This window comes from Tyto alba, unplaced genomic scaffold, assembly GCF_018691265.1.
Source record: "Tyto alba isolate M040663 unplaced genomic scaffold, T.alba_DEE_v4.0 Super-Scaffold_13, whole genome shotgun sequence".
Lineage (NCBI taxonomy): Eukaryota > Metazoa > Chordata > Aves > Strigiformes > Tytonidae > Tyto > Tyto alba.
In genome coordinates, this window is record NW_024881275.1 from 46,131,085 (window position 1) to 46,145,368 (window position 14,284).

The following is a 14,284-nucleotide window of genomic DNA, read 5'->3' on the forward strand; positions in this document are numbered from 1 at the left end:
CACTGGGATGCCATTTAAAGAACTGCTTTTTCCAGATTGGGTTGTAATGCTCATTTGTCAGTTCTGATGTATTCAGAAACCACTCATCACAAAAACTGCAAGATTAAGAGCAAGTGGATAACATATTCATTGTGTGTTTTCACCATCATATGTTATTAAACATCAGTATAATTAGGAAATTAATTCAGTATCATTTAGTGAAGACCTCTTCTATTTTTTGTTTTGCAAATAAATGATATATTCACGCTACACATACAGTTACCAGTGGGCAGTCAAGGATTTCTACAGACACACCTGAAAGTACATCTACCTTGCAAATAGATCCAAGAGCATCTGGACTTCATCAGGTACCATGTGCTATCTGTACTACAGACATTAGAAAAGAACATCAGCTGGGAAGTCTAGCTGCAAATCTTTATACCATTTAGCTCCATATTTTTCTTTTCTTAAACTGCTTGTTGTCCCATTAAATGCTCCTCAATGCAGATCTCACCAAATGGAAACAGGTTTTGAGAACCATAAAATGGAAAAAATTAAACACCTGATAAAAGTAGCACACTGTGCATTAATGCAAAATTTCAAGTCCAGTTATAGCATGTGGGTAGAACCTATGAGCAACCTGAGTGCTTCCAGACTAAGTAGAGTGTTGTTGAATTTGGTTCTTGCTGCATACTTGGCAGCAGGGAAAGCAATCATTCCAACTCTTTGTGATATTACACAACAGTAAATAAGCTATGTCCTGTGCTATAGTTGGATTCACATACTATATTTCCACATATTTGGACTATATTTCCACATACAGCTAATAGGCAAAAGAATAGAAGGAACGTAAACAGAAAATAAAGATGTGAAGATGAAAGAGTGACAATAACAGTAATTTGCAATGAAAACAGTAAGTCAAATATGTACCAAGGAAACTCATTACTGAAGGTGCAGTATTCGGCTGGGTGCTTGAATTAGAATGCTGGATGCATACAGAGAACAGTTCTGCTGCTGCTTGGAAAGAAAAGTTCAGTCACAGGCTTTCCCAGGCAGTGCCAAAAGGAGTTATGTGCTTGAAATAAGCTTGTTTTATCACTTGGTCATCATCCCTCTTCCTTGTGCATCTGAAAAGTCACCCATTAATCTTCATTATGGATTTAGTCTCACTATCCCCTCTTTTCAAAACTTTTGCATATAGATGACATTATTTGGACTTCCAGCACCAAGGACAACATAAAATCGCAATAAACATTTTGCTTGTAGCCATGTGTTATGCAGGAGGAAATCACTTCCACAAAACAAACTCTATCAGAAAGAAAGATGACTTCTAGCAGCCCAGCTCACATACAGTGACTAAGACTGCCTTTCAGTCATTGATGGAGCCTTTAAATTTGTAGTGAAGAATCAGTCAAACAGCATTTTCTGCTAGTGGATTTGCCTTATTATTATTTGATTACTTCCCTTCATAAATGTCTGTAGATACAACAGACGTCAATGAGGGATCACAACAAGATCTCACAACAGTGTAAATTATTCATGCCTAAATGATCTGATTCAATATCTTTGCATGTCTGGAGAGAATAGATACTTAAAATACCTTATGCCTTTTCCTAAATTTTTATGCTTTCATAGCCTGTTTCACCTTTTACATCTTGAATTTGTTTTAAAGGGGGGGATGTGAAAAGGGGGGAAGAGACACGACAGTCTTAACAATATTTTCCTAGCAAGCTAACTCACCTTGGCACAGGAAGCTGTTGATGCTTTGTCTGCCTCTCTCTCTCTTCCCCCCCCACACAGCACGCTCATTGCTGAAAGGAGGACTGAGACTGTGCTCACAAAAGCAGGCTGAGTAAGAAATGGAAAATCATAGGCCGTGATTAGCATCAGCTTGAAAGCATTCATTGTTTGCTTGCACTTCTATGCATGTGAGTTTTAGCCAGATCACAAGGATTTTGTGAGTTGCTTTGCAAAGTAAAGGTCAAATAATGCAGATTTCAAAGAGGAAAGAAGCTAATTAAGATGCTGTATACATCAAAGTCAATTCTATTTTTATTTATTTAAAAAAATAAAAAGATTCAGCTGAATGCACAGCCTGCCGAGTGGGTTGTAGAAGAGACAATGATTTCCAAAAAATAACATATGTTGTGTTTTGCATTTTTGAAGCCAGTTTGTTCCTAAACCACAAAGATTCATTCCCGTCCTTTTTGTGCATGTATCATGCTGGTTGTCAGTGTGGATAGATTAACAGTGACAGGCTGTGACATCAGCAAGGGCTGGGTGCTGCCTGGCTGTATGATTTTATAATGCATCCTCCCGTTATTGCAGGGCTGACTCATTCATGCTGTAGGGTGAGTGAATTATGTGTAGTATGGGCCCAGCATGGATTGAAGTCTTCAGCATTGTGCTTCCTTGCAGAAACTCTGCCATAATTGTAAATCAAGCAGATTTTTAGTCTCTGCTTACACAAATGATATAGCTGAAAAGCAAACGCAGAGAAGTAGTAATGCTAATAAATGAATCTGGAAGTGATCAAATATTCCAGTTCTTTAATGTGGGTGCAGTGGTCTTTGGCCTTACAACTTTGAAAAAAGCCTCTGAATGAGGTTTTTGATCTGCAGAAGATGTGTGAAAATCACAGGCTGTGTTTTGCCTAGGGACTGCTAGGGAGGAAGAATCAGTGTTTGTGAACCTGCAAAAGGTCAAGTGATTGTGGTTATTTTGGGATATGGGGATTTCATGGAAGGGAGCCGATTTACTGTACCTATAATGATCATAGGAAGAGAGAGTGAATGGAGTAAGAACATGGTAGAAGCAGCTCTGGTGTGAATGAGTACTGTATTGTCAGCTTCCACTGAATTCAGAAGGGGGAGGTGTTGTTTATTAATAAGCCAGGAGCCTGCTGATTTCATAGTTATTCATTAACTATCTTGTGCTTAAACCTCAAGTACCAATCTAGTAGGATTTTTTTGGTTGACTTTGAGGAAACCTGGAGCGGTATCTGCTGACAAGGCAGCCTCTGGAAAGGTGAATACTAATGAGGGCTATTCTGCCCTTTATATACTCTGAGGAATCATTTCCATAGTGCTCACAGTCCCTTAGAACCTGCTTTTAAGGTCCACAGGGTTTTAAAGTACTCAGAAGAACAAGAAGCTTAGGTAGACAATTGATGGTTTTGGAGCAAGCAAGGTCTTTGTAACAGGCTGAACTTTAAACTGCCTTAGTTTTATTCCTCACAGTTCCAAAATTAAGTAAAAAAAAACCAAGGAGGCAGGATCCTTTTGTGTTGTAAGAGGGACATGGAGGGCAACAAGTTGTGCTTTTGGAAAAAATAAACTTGCTGACATTTCCTGTCCAGAGCTTTTGACCTTCATCTTGAAGATGCTGTGCTCACAGTTTATGTGCTTCACTGTCACTTCAACAGCCTGCTCTCCTGGCTGAAGAAATACGACAGTTACTTCTGAAGACAGTTCCTTCTAGAGGACCTGATAGCAGCAAGAATTTGAACTGGCGTAGTTTATTGGTGTTTGTTCTTACATATTTCCAGTGAACACCTTGGCTTTGGACACTGAGCTCCTCTCCAGGTTAGACAGGCACTTGTGTCTGTTCTGGAGTTTTATGATCCCTAAAATGGCATCACAGACTCTAGAAAAACAGTAAGAAATTACTTCGGACACTGTATCTAAGGGTCCTCCTGATAGTAGTCATCTGCTACATCAACTGTCTACTCTTGAGAGGGGGAATTTAATTATCATGCATATTTACACTCGTGAAAACAACAGTGACTGTGTTGCCATTGGTCCACATCCTGGCTCCATGGCCAAGGGAGTATATGTTTGCAGGAACTGGCTTACAAGGCTGGACAAAAATACCGGCACAGAGCTAATGATCTCTGTTGAATGAATAGTGGTATGTAATATGATCATTTCCTCAGCAGGCAGCATAGCAAGTTAGTATCTTAGATTACACTTTCACCTCTCTCTAAGACTATAACACAGCAAACCTCCCAAGGAGTAGGGTCGTTTTTAGGTGGCTCCCTCATGGAGTGCACCTTTCAAGTCTGAGTTCAGCCAATACCCTACTGAAAAATTTTGTTCACTGTTAAGGTGTCATTTGCATCTCTCCTCTGCCAACTCCTTGTGCCATTTTTTTGTCCCTGTTTCTTGGCTGCATTTACCACTAGGCAAGAAATCTTTCCCAGCAGAAGCTCCTATTGAGGATGTAAGCAGGCTCTGCTGCCTTGGGAGCGGTGTTAGCTAACCACTATGCCCAGTCTACCAGAAGAGGGGCTGTTCTCAGACATTAATGAAAGCAAGCCAGATTATTTTAGCTTCTGATGTGTGTGGTAACTGTGTCCACCAGAAATGCAAAGGGATGCCACACCACTTGAGTGAGAATGTCAGGATGAGAAAGGCACTATTCCAGTATATAGATATTTCCCAATCATATCAATCCTAAACTAGACAAGTCACTCTTCAACAGAATAGCATTGTTGATGGTTACCTTACATGTTACCTTTGCATTTCTAAATGGGATGTGACCTACTGACAGAGGTTAGCCACAAGGCTTCCTATCCCAGGAAATTTTGTTCAGTACATTACAATAAAGTGTGATAAAGTTAGCTTGACGTGTTATCAGAGATTTGATACTTGACTGAAGATTACCTGGAATGAGAACACTCCCTGCCTGTGTTTTCCTTGCTCTTTTGTCTGTAGATAAGATACTTGGTCCAATGTCTGTGTGTGCACTTGCTTTCCAGGGCGTGCAGCTATATTCCTGGACAGGATCAGCCTAGGGCAGAAGAAAAGCAGCAGATGCTGGGCACAGAAGGGAAACAGTAGCTGTAGGCTAAGGAGCAGTATCCACAACTGTGCTAACTGGAGCATATCTGACTGTGATGCAGGGTGTTGACAGCCAAAGCTAGCTTATCCCTGCCCTCCCAAGAGATTAAGTTTGTGAATGGGAGTAGGCTGAGAATGGCATGAATAAGAGGTACAACATGATTATTTTACAACACTTTGGCAAGCTATCCAGTAGCTGCCTATGCACCTGAAAAGAATTTCCCTCCATACTGGAAAAACCATACTCCAGTAAAGGGAGGCAGTGGAAAGCTATTAACATGGGCCTATAACCTTTGATTCAGCAAAGGATGGTCCACAAAGCAAGCCTTTCCAAGGAAGAAAACACAAGATTTTGTGTCAGCCAGCGCACTCCCCTCCATACTCTTCACTGCTCTTCATGTTCACAGCACAGTTGTTGCTCCAAGGAGGCAGCACATACAAATGTGTCAGGAACTGAGACCATGACAGAGACTGAAGGCACCTCATCAGAAGGCAGTAGTCTCTGGAGTGTAACAGCTTCAGGCCTAGGGCTTGTGAGAGCATTGGTGCCAGGATGCCAGTAACCATGCTTTAGTGTAGTTGCTTGTTATGACTGAAGATGAGGAAGGCCCTATCTGGTCAGTCTACCAGAAGTTCAGTTCAGGAACATTTGAAAACCAGGAACCGACAGACCAGTGATCACTACTCCACATCAGAAATACCCAGTGCCAAACAATGAATAATCCCAGTCTGGCAAGCATTTAAATGAAATAACAAGGACATAGCCTTCTCCGTGGTCGTAAATGAAGACAGTGGTGTCTAGAAACCATGACTTAGGGCAGAGACATCAGAAGAGGAGCAAGCAAAAAAAAAAGGTAGAAAAACTTTAAAAGTCTGTGAGCTCACTACCAGGGGCCCAGTGATAGGTACATGATGCTGCACCAGTAGGTGCTAGGTCACATCTACAAAGCTGTTTTGAACAACTTTGGCAATGTCAGTTATATTTATTCTGGGTCAGAGGTTATCTTGTTACCTGGTAACAGTTTTAATCTGGTTTCAATGTCCTAAAATTATATTTGTAGCACTCCTGGTAACAGCCTGACACTTGAGCTAATCTTTCTTATGCAGCATGTTTGTAAATAATATCAGCTTGTGAGATTCCTGCTATGCCTCCCACATGAAAGTCAGCATGGCTTCTAGACACCATGTGTCATGCAACTGTGCAACCCAAGTTCTAGTGATCCTGTATAGGTTATAAAAAAAAGCATCAGTTTCACATCAGAAAAGTAGTATGGGTAGGGATAAGATCAATATCTGAGAAAGCGGCCATCTTATCAGTCAAGTAATCATTTTATTAATAGGAACATACTGCCTAATCCATTTGCAAGCAAGAAAAGATTCTCATAAAGTGACAGATCAGCCAAAGGATGTAAGAAGTGCCTCTACACCTACACATATACCGCAAGATCTCATGTACTGTCACTTCAGTCATGACAGTAATATTCAGTTTCAGATGTTTTACTTAACTGATAGAGGAGGAGAGATGTAGATGTGCTGGGATCTTAAGTGTACATGCATCAGATAGAAGGCCTTATTAACCCATACGTTTTCACGTGTTACTGTGTAGACCTTAGACTGTAGTCAGGAAAACACTAGTTCCTTTGCTGTTATCTAAATGGCATCATTAAGTTTTTACAAGACAGTAGAGTTAATCATTCTTACGCTCACTGACTGTAAGTGTGCATGTAAGCAAATATTTCAATAGAACACAGGGTACAACTGAAAATAGTTAATGGATCTGAAGGAGCACAGCTACATTTTGCAACAAAATATTTGTCTTTGAACTTTGAAATAGGACCATCAGATTTTTTTTTTTTAACCTCTGTCTAAGCCCAAAAAGAACCCTAGTTCCAAATGGCCATTCTTTAATTCAACAGTAACATCTAAAATGTTCTTATGGATTTGCTTCTTTCACAGCTGCACCATTTGACTCTGACACGAACTGGAAGCCCATCAGTAGCTGCAGGCATAACAATTTCTGTCGTGGTGGTGGGACATACTTTAAAAGAAAAAAGCCAACTTCAGGTCTTTGGTAAAAGAGTGTAACCATACTAGGGCTAAGACTGTGTGCTTGGTTGCACCGCAGGTGGAACTGGTACAGTGGATATGGCTTACATTACATCTGTTTTGCCTGTCCTGTTTTCCTCTTCTAGATCATAGTCAGAGATGCTGATGGCATTTTGTCCTCTTCAGGTTTCAAGTTCCCTTCTTTATTCACTAGGCAATTCTTTCAGCCCTTCTTAATTTTCCGAGAACTTCAGGATTGCTATTAGGTGTTCTTCACTGAACTGTTCCCTTGGCGAGAAAGCACAGAGGAAGAGCCTCCAACTAAGAGCCTCAGAAACACATGGGAAGGCACAGAAGGAAACAAGTTCCTCAGCACAGAGCCCAGCATTGTGCAGAATCTGAGCACAGAGCCCAGCATTGATCTGCTGAGTGCCCCGTTCTCACTTTTTATCCTGTGTGCCCATCGTGCCTTGCTAGCACTGATCAGTTACAGGAAGGGATTGTCTCTCCCCCTTCCATCATACCTAGGACATTACATCCACAGTTAATTTGTACGGCTTTCCACCCAAGCAGAGGGAAGGTCCCTAGGAAGGAGCAGGCAAGATAGCAGAGACAGAGCTCAGGCTGCACTGTACCAGACAAATTAGGCTTAGTGCTCTGTCAAGGCTGGAGAATTGAGCTTTCAGAGGTGCTGGCAAGACCTTGACTAGCCCTCTTATATGGCCAGGGCTGGACTTATCTCAAGGTTGCTTACAAAGCCTTTTGCTCAGGGCATATTGAGGTCAGAATTTGGGCACCAGGCCAAGGCTGTGGCTTGGGCCAAATGGCGGTTAAGTCACACTACTAGAATATGGTCAACAGGAGTTCGTTTTTAATTCCTATTTGGCACTTATACTGGAAAAACTTCTCCTGCCCTGTCAGATTTTGGGCCACAAGTTCAGAAGTTATGGGAAATCACACACTGACTCACATATTACATGGTTTGTTTTCACTGGATACCAGGCAAGAAAAGCCTTTCAGGAATTTAAAGCATATCTTTAAATGTATCATAGATAAATTTCAAATGCCAGTTTTCATCCCCTGGGTAAAAGAACTCCAGTGTTCCCATGCAGATGTGCACCCAAATTTTACTACCTGTACTCCTGCAAGATTCACTGACACAAAAGGTTGCATCATGGGGCTACTCCTAACCCTTTGAACACATGTATTCAGAGCTGGGTAAAAAGATTGCAGCCTGAGATCCTGGCAGTACATGAGAAACAGTAAGCAAATGCTAAGAATGAAGTAAAAATTACAGGTATTGTGTGCGTAAATTCAGCATTCTTTGAAAGATACAAAGTCATTTCTCAGCTGGACCTAAACCTGTAAGAAGCACTAAGAAAGCTATATTATATATTGCAAATTATGAGAACATTAAGAAAGACTGCATATGAGACAAGGTGGAAACCAAATGGTCTAGCAGTAGATGATCAAATGGAAACTGAAAAACCAGCTTTGACAGAAGAGTCTAGGTAAATTTCACTTCAGCAAAGAGTTGGAAACCTTAATATCCTGTTAAAAACTCAAAATCCAGCAAGCAGGTTCATTATATTGCTTCTGTTGCTGCTGTTGGGATAGGAGAAGGGCATGGATTTGGACAAAGGACATGACTTGCTTATGGTGAACACTTGCTACTTTAGAGGAAGGATGTGTACAGTTCCAAGAACCCTAGTTACATGTAAATTTTGAGAGACAAAAGAAGGCAGCCATCTGACCCACTATCTGCAACCAAGTGCCACCTTTGCTATAATATTTACGTTTGTACTTTATATTACCTGTGTTCTTCAGAGTGGTGAATGGGAAACTTCACTACAATTTTACTGCCTTGGATAGCCTTATGGATCGCTTGTGGGAAAACAAGCTAATTCCAGGTAAGGGCAGCTCCCTACCTCCACGACTTGCTACATCTGTTTGTTCATATTGTACAATCATCAGAAAATTATGAGAGCTTTGCTAAAGCAGATTTTGAGAGAAATTCTTTCTTTTCCTATTTGCCTTTGCCTCATGTCCATCGAAATGTAAACAGTGTGAGCAAAACTCTATTACAGCAATTAATGCAAATGGTTTTACATTGCTTTCAACAACAGTTTGGGATGTATGAATTGGAAAATGAGATCTCTTGAAGAGGGGAAAGCTTTGTACCCATTAACATGTACCTAAAAGGGCCAAATAAGCAGATACTCAAAGTATAGCTTCCCTTGTATTTCTGCAAACATCCACTGCTTACAGTTCCCTCTGAGCTCTGGTGTTGAGGGTAAGTATTAGTATTGATTACTATAGTCATTGACAAATAACAGGTGTGAGCAATCTCAAATCTGAAATATTCCTGGTGGAGAAATGTAGAAACAGGAAAGAAAGCCCATTTATTGATGCTTCAGATAATGCAATAACCCCTTCATAAATCAAAAGGAGATAGCATTCACAAAAAAGGGAGACCAATCTTTTGTGTCTTTTTTAGGATTTGAATTGATGGGGAATCCATCAGGATACTTTTTAGATTTTGAAGATAAAGAACAGGTAGTAAGATGGAGAAACTTAATTACACTTCTGGCCAGCAGATACATAGGTAAGTTCCAAAAAAAAAAAAAACCAAAAAAAAACCCAACTGAAGAATAAAGCCCGGTTATTCTGTTGTAATCCCTTCTAGCTATCTCAAAAAGTTCTGTGTATTGTGATCAATTTCAAGACCTTGGATTTCAGCACAGGACAGGAGAAAAACCATGCCAGAACAGACAGTGGGGTAATGGCCCTTTTTTTTTTACTGATCCGTGACCAGCATCCTGAATGAGTAGTGTCTTCTGTGTAGCACATTTGGCTTGCCTCCAAGGACTGACTTCTAACTTTGTTATATTGTCGTGGTTGTAAACCACCAGCTTGCACTAGGACATGATAACCTGAACACTTCACACATGCCAGCTTCAAATATCTCTAATAAGACAGAAGCCTCAACCTGAATTAAGGCTAGGTGAGTGCCCTAACCACAAGGCTGTAATGCACATCACCTCCCTCTCATCCTTCATCTTTTTCAAATATTGCTGCATTTCATCAAAATTGAGAGATAATTTTGAAACTACCAAAATCACATTTTCCTCATTATTAAAAATAGGTAATATTTATACCCTGTTTTAGCTCTGGGTGCTGAACCTCACTTGCAGCCCTAATTGATAGGATTGTCTGGATCAGTGATTAATTGATAGGATTGTCTGAATATGCAGCTCACTGATAAATGAGGCCTCTGCTACAGATAGGTATGGATTGGACCATGTTGCTAAGTGGAATTTTGAAACATGGAACGAACCAGACCACCATGACTTTGACAATGTGTCTGTGACAGTGAAAGGTAAGCATGTTTTGGAGCACTTACTACTGTAGTGAAGTGAGACAGGTGTGTGGGGTGGGTGGAGGGGTGACAGTGAGAAAGGAGAGATGCTGGCAAAGAAATAAAGTAGATAGGAGAGATACGGCATGTGAAAGGTATATGTAGTCTGTTTTACTAAGATCATGACAACACTTTGTTCCCTGCCTGGACATCAGTATAAATACAGGGTTAGTAGAATAGGAAAAACAAAACAGGAGTTACACTGAGAAGATGCAGTTCATTAATTGGAAATTGGATATAAAGTAAGGTTACCGGGAGTAAGGGAGTGAAGGGTGAAGTAAGAGGAGAACTTAATGGACAGATGCATGCCTTGGAAATATGTCTTCACAAGACCTTTGGAAGAACCTTGTGAATGCAACTGAGGTTTGATGTCTTCTCATGTTGTCAGTGCATAGGAAAGAGTAGTCCCAGTTTGTGAGGTCCTGCCAGTAAATGCAATAATAGAGTTATAGCATCTCCCTGTAGTTTTAGATCAAGATTCTGAGTTATCATCTTTGATATATGCATCTGTTTGTACTTCAGGGTTTCTCAACTATTATGATGCTTGTTCAGAAGGATTAAGAGCAGCTAGTCCTGTACTAAAATTTGGAGGGCCTGGGGATTCCTTCCACCCCTTACCCAAGTCACTCATATGCTGGAGTCTTCTCTATCATTGCTACAATGGAACCAACTTCTTCACAGGGGAGACTGGTGTAAGGCTGGACTACATCTCTCTCCATAAGAAGGTCAGTGCAAGATTTCAGTTCAAGGCTATTTTTTTAATTTGTTCAATCCAAGTTATATTTTATTCTGATTTATTAATTTGATTTCCAGGTGTGTGTCCAGCATATAGCAGGAACTATGGCTTCCTATTCTAATGAAACTTTGAAGATGTTCAGTTGCAAGACTTCAACTCAAAGTAAATTTGCCTTTGCCTAATTCACAGGGGGAAACAACTCCTCTACCTCTTTTCTATTTTATATTCTAGGGGGAGCTCATGCATACAGGACATGCTGTAAATGGCTTAGGTAGAAATACTGATACAGTTTAGCCCACAGCTCCTCAGGGTCTCCAGGAACAAGTTTTCAGAATATGTTTATGTGTGTATGTTATGTCTGTGTGTTTACTACTGTTTGCTCACTTTCACTAAGAAGATATGAAATATTGTTGCAGGGAGGTGGGAGTTCTCTCTACATCTTGCAACAAGAAGTAGAAGCAGTTGAACAAATTCAGAAGCTGTTTCCAAATTTTTCTTCTGTTGCCATATACAATGATGAAGCAGATCCAATGGTTGGATGGTCCATTCCACAACTATGGCGAGCTGATGTGACCTATGCAGCTATGGTTGTAAAGGTAATTCCATTAATTGACGGTCTTTTCCACAGTACGGTCTCCTGATGCATTACTACAGTTGCAAAAGTAGACTTGCAGTCAGTTTTTAATTAGCTACTCAGAACAATAGGTCCAACAAAAGGACATCTCCTCATTGGTACAGCTGGGGTTTCCCTGAATAGTCTGTTTTCAGTAGCTTTATTTTGCTTCTGTTAGTTTTCTTCATCTTCCCTTTAAGAAAAAAACAACTGAGAACTAGCCTTCCATGTGTTGGAGAATGTGTCAGATATTGTATACAGTCACGCAGTTAGACCCACCTGATAAGATTGATATCCACACATCCTCTCTCCATGTAATACTACTGCTAGCTATCACCTCACTTACATGAGACATTATTTCCAAGCTCCTTCATACATTTATCTTGTCAAGAGACATCAGGTATAATTAAGAACTCCCTTGAGCTGTCAGCATAAGCCCATTCTTTGGTTTTGGATAATGGCTGTAGATGTGATCTTATTAATTACTGCTAGTAATTACTGCTGTTGGTCAGAAAAACAGAAAAGAATGCTCAGCATTCCTGCCGCTTCAGGAATTGGAGGCCGACCCCAGATCAAGCTCAGCTCTTGCCCCTGCATAGCAATAATTCCCACGTCAGACCTGTTTGTGAGTCACTACCTTACACAGCATCCAGAGTCCAAGTGCTCTGGTGCAAAGTAGTAATTTCCAAACCTGGGAGTGTGGATGTTAGCCAGAAACAAGATATGTCATATCAGCTGCCCCTATGGAGACAAAGGCTCCTAGCTCCTTTAGGCTCCATACAGAAGCAGTCTTGTCCAAAGGAAAAAGTCACTGACTACATTGCAGAGATCTTGTGAGAGCAAACAACAGTGTTTATAATGAGGTAGTGATATGAAGGGAAAAAAAAAAAGACACATCCAATGGAAAATCAACAGTTGGGTGGATAGGAGTTAGAGCCCTGTGTTCCTTCAGGGACACAATGATGAGACCTGTTTGGTTGTCAGCCTTGTGAAGTTCTGTTTGATTCTGATACTTAGGCACAGCCTGGTAAACAGAGGTCTTGGGAGCTCTGACATTTTGCGGGAAAGCAGCAGAGCACCAGTGAAATAACAGGGGAACTAGTTCCGTGTTAGCACCAAGTGGGTAAAATGACTCATTTGAATCAGGAGCAACTCCCAGACACTCATGTAATGGGCACACGGTATCTCCAGAATTGGAGAACATTTAGATGTAATTCAGATGGTAAATCCAGATTAATATTTTAATACTCAAGACAGAGGAGAATAATTTGTAGTGCAGTAGCTATGAAATATATTTGTAATTTATGCAGAGTACTAGTAATAGTTATTTCAGAGACTTTTTACTGGCAAAACTGGGTGGATACTTCACATTTTCCAGTGATTAATATATATCACCTAAAGAGTAGCTTCTCCAAGAGTTGTGAGGAACAGTTTATTTCTTCAAACTTTTTCTAAATGGAAGAGTGACAGCTCTTTTCAATATTCTGTAAAGATTTTAAAAAAATAGAGACATCATGTGTTTGTTGGGTTTTCTTCAGGGTGAAGTTCCATCTTATCTATGACTTTGCAGGTAATCATCCAGCATCAAAACCTGCTGATTTCCAAAGCCAACAACACCATCAACTACACACTGCTAAGTAATGACAATGCCTTCTTGAGCTACTACCCCCATTACTTCACACAGCGGACTCTGACAGCACGTTTTCAGATGAACAACACAAAGCCACCTCATGTCCAAATGGTGCGGAAACCAGTGCTGACTGTCATGGGCCTGCTGGCACTGCTAGGTATAGTAACCGCTGATTAAAGAGCACATCAATAACCTCTACTACCTAGAAGTTTTCTGCCTAACAGAGATTATTCCAGCCATCTCACCACTGATAAAAGCAGGATTTCTCCTATCCTCTGTTTACTAGCTGTGTTAAGAAAGTGAAACGTAATTTCCTCTGAGAAATTAAAAGCTCAGGAGATGTTCCTGACAATCTGTTAACCATTTGGTTTAATTTATTGCTTTGTTTATACCCTCTGTATGCCAACCACTCTTTTTTGTTGACTGGTACTTCCCTCTTATGCCATCACATCAGGCTGCAAATATCTTTAAGAAATCCCCACAGCTGAAAGAACCATGCAGCATACTAAAAGAAGATCCTAAATCACTTACATACTTAGATGCTGAACTGCTGAGCATAAGAATTGCTGTACTATGTGCGTGCTCAGCTGTTGTGAAATTAGCCTGAGTGAATGCTATACTGGGTAAAATAAGCTAGAACATAGCCAACCTATAGATCCCCGTGTTTTGACCCTTGACTAGCAATGATGCTTACAGAGTTGTCACATTTTTTAAAGGAGAAAAGCAGATTTTTGCAGAAGTGAACAGCAGTGAAGGTGAAAGCACTCAAAGCAGCACAATTGGTGTCCTGGCATCTGTGCACACCCCAAGTGAGGTGCAACCTTCAGACAGTTGGCAAGCTACTCTACTGATGTATTCAAGTGAGGATAACAGGACTTCATCCAACATCAGCACTGTTACAGTGAATGCCACCCACTTCCCCAAACTTAGAGGTAAACAAACATCATGTAGGCAGCTTGTGTAATTGATCTTTAGGATAGAATATCTGCTGAAACACTTCTGCCTAGTTGCCTTTCATTGA

At 40.6% G+C, this 14,284-nt stretch overlaps 2 protein-coding genes across 16 annotated transcripts in view; one reads left to right on the plus strand and one right to left on the minus strand.

Annotated features, from left to right (window-relative positions):
- IDUA (alpha-L-iduronidase) overlaps nt 1–14,284 on the plus strand; it is a 45,634-nt gene that overhangs the window by 25,125 nt on the left and 6,225 nt on the right. For 2 of the 5 annotated variants that reach the window (XM_042787646.1, XM_032990500.2), the window contains exons 3-10: nt 8,694–8,776; nt 9,364–9,471; nt 9,553–9,645; nt 10,150–10,245; nt 10,807–11,009; nt 11,437–11,616; nt 13,204–13,420; nt 13,980–14,195. In XM_042787646.1, the coding sequence (XP_042643580.1) occupies nt 8,694–8,776; nt 9,364–9,471; nt 9,553–9,645; nt 10,150–10,245; nt 10,807–11,009; nt 11,437–11,616; nt 13,204–13,420; nt 13,980–14,195 (1,196 nt within the window). The remainder of the gene's footprint in view (nt 1–8,693; nt 8,777–9,363; nt 9,472–9,552; nt 9,646–10,149; nt 10,246–10,806; nt 11,010–11,436; nt 11,617–13,203; nt 13,421–13,979; nt 14,196–14,284) is intronic. The other 3 variants (XM_032990508.2, XM_032990520.2, XM_042787645.1) reach the window with 3 other exon arrangements.
- Nucleotides 1–14,284, minus strand: part of SLC26A1 (solute carrier family 26 member 1) — a 43,604-nt gene that overhangs the window by 18,255 nt on the left and 11,065 nt on the right. For 3 of the 11 annotated variants that reach the window (XR_006164841.1, XM_032990403.2, XM_032990394.1), the window contains exon 3: nt 1,720–1,827. The exons of 3 other annotated variants lie outside the window; for them this stretch is intronic. Coding sequence is in view for 3 of the 8 variants with exons in the window: in XM_032990403.2 (XP_032846294.1) it covers nt 1,720–1,827 (108 nt within the window). In the remaining 5 variants the exon portion in view is untranslated. Of the gene's footprint in view, nt 1–294; nt 1,110–1,719; nt 1,828–4,643; nt 4,671–14,284 lie in introns of those variants that run through there. 5 more of the 11 variants (XM_032990479.1, XM_032990437.2, XM_032990447.2 and 2 more) reach the window with 5 other exon arrangements.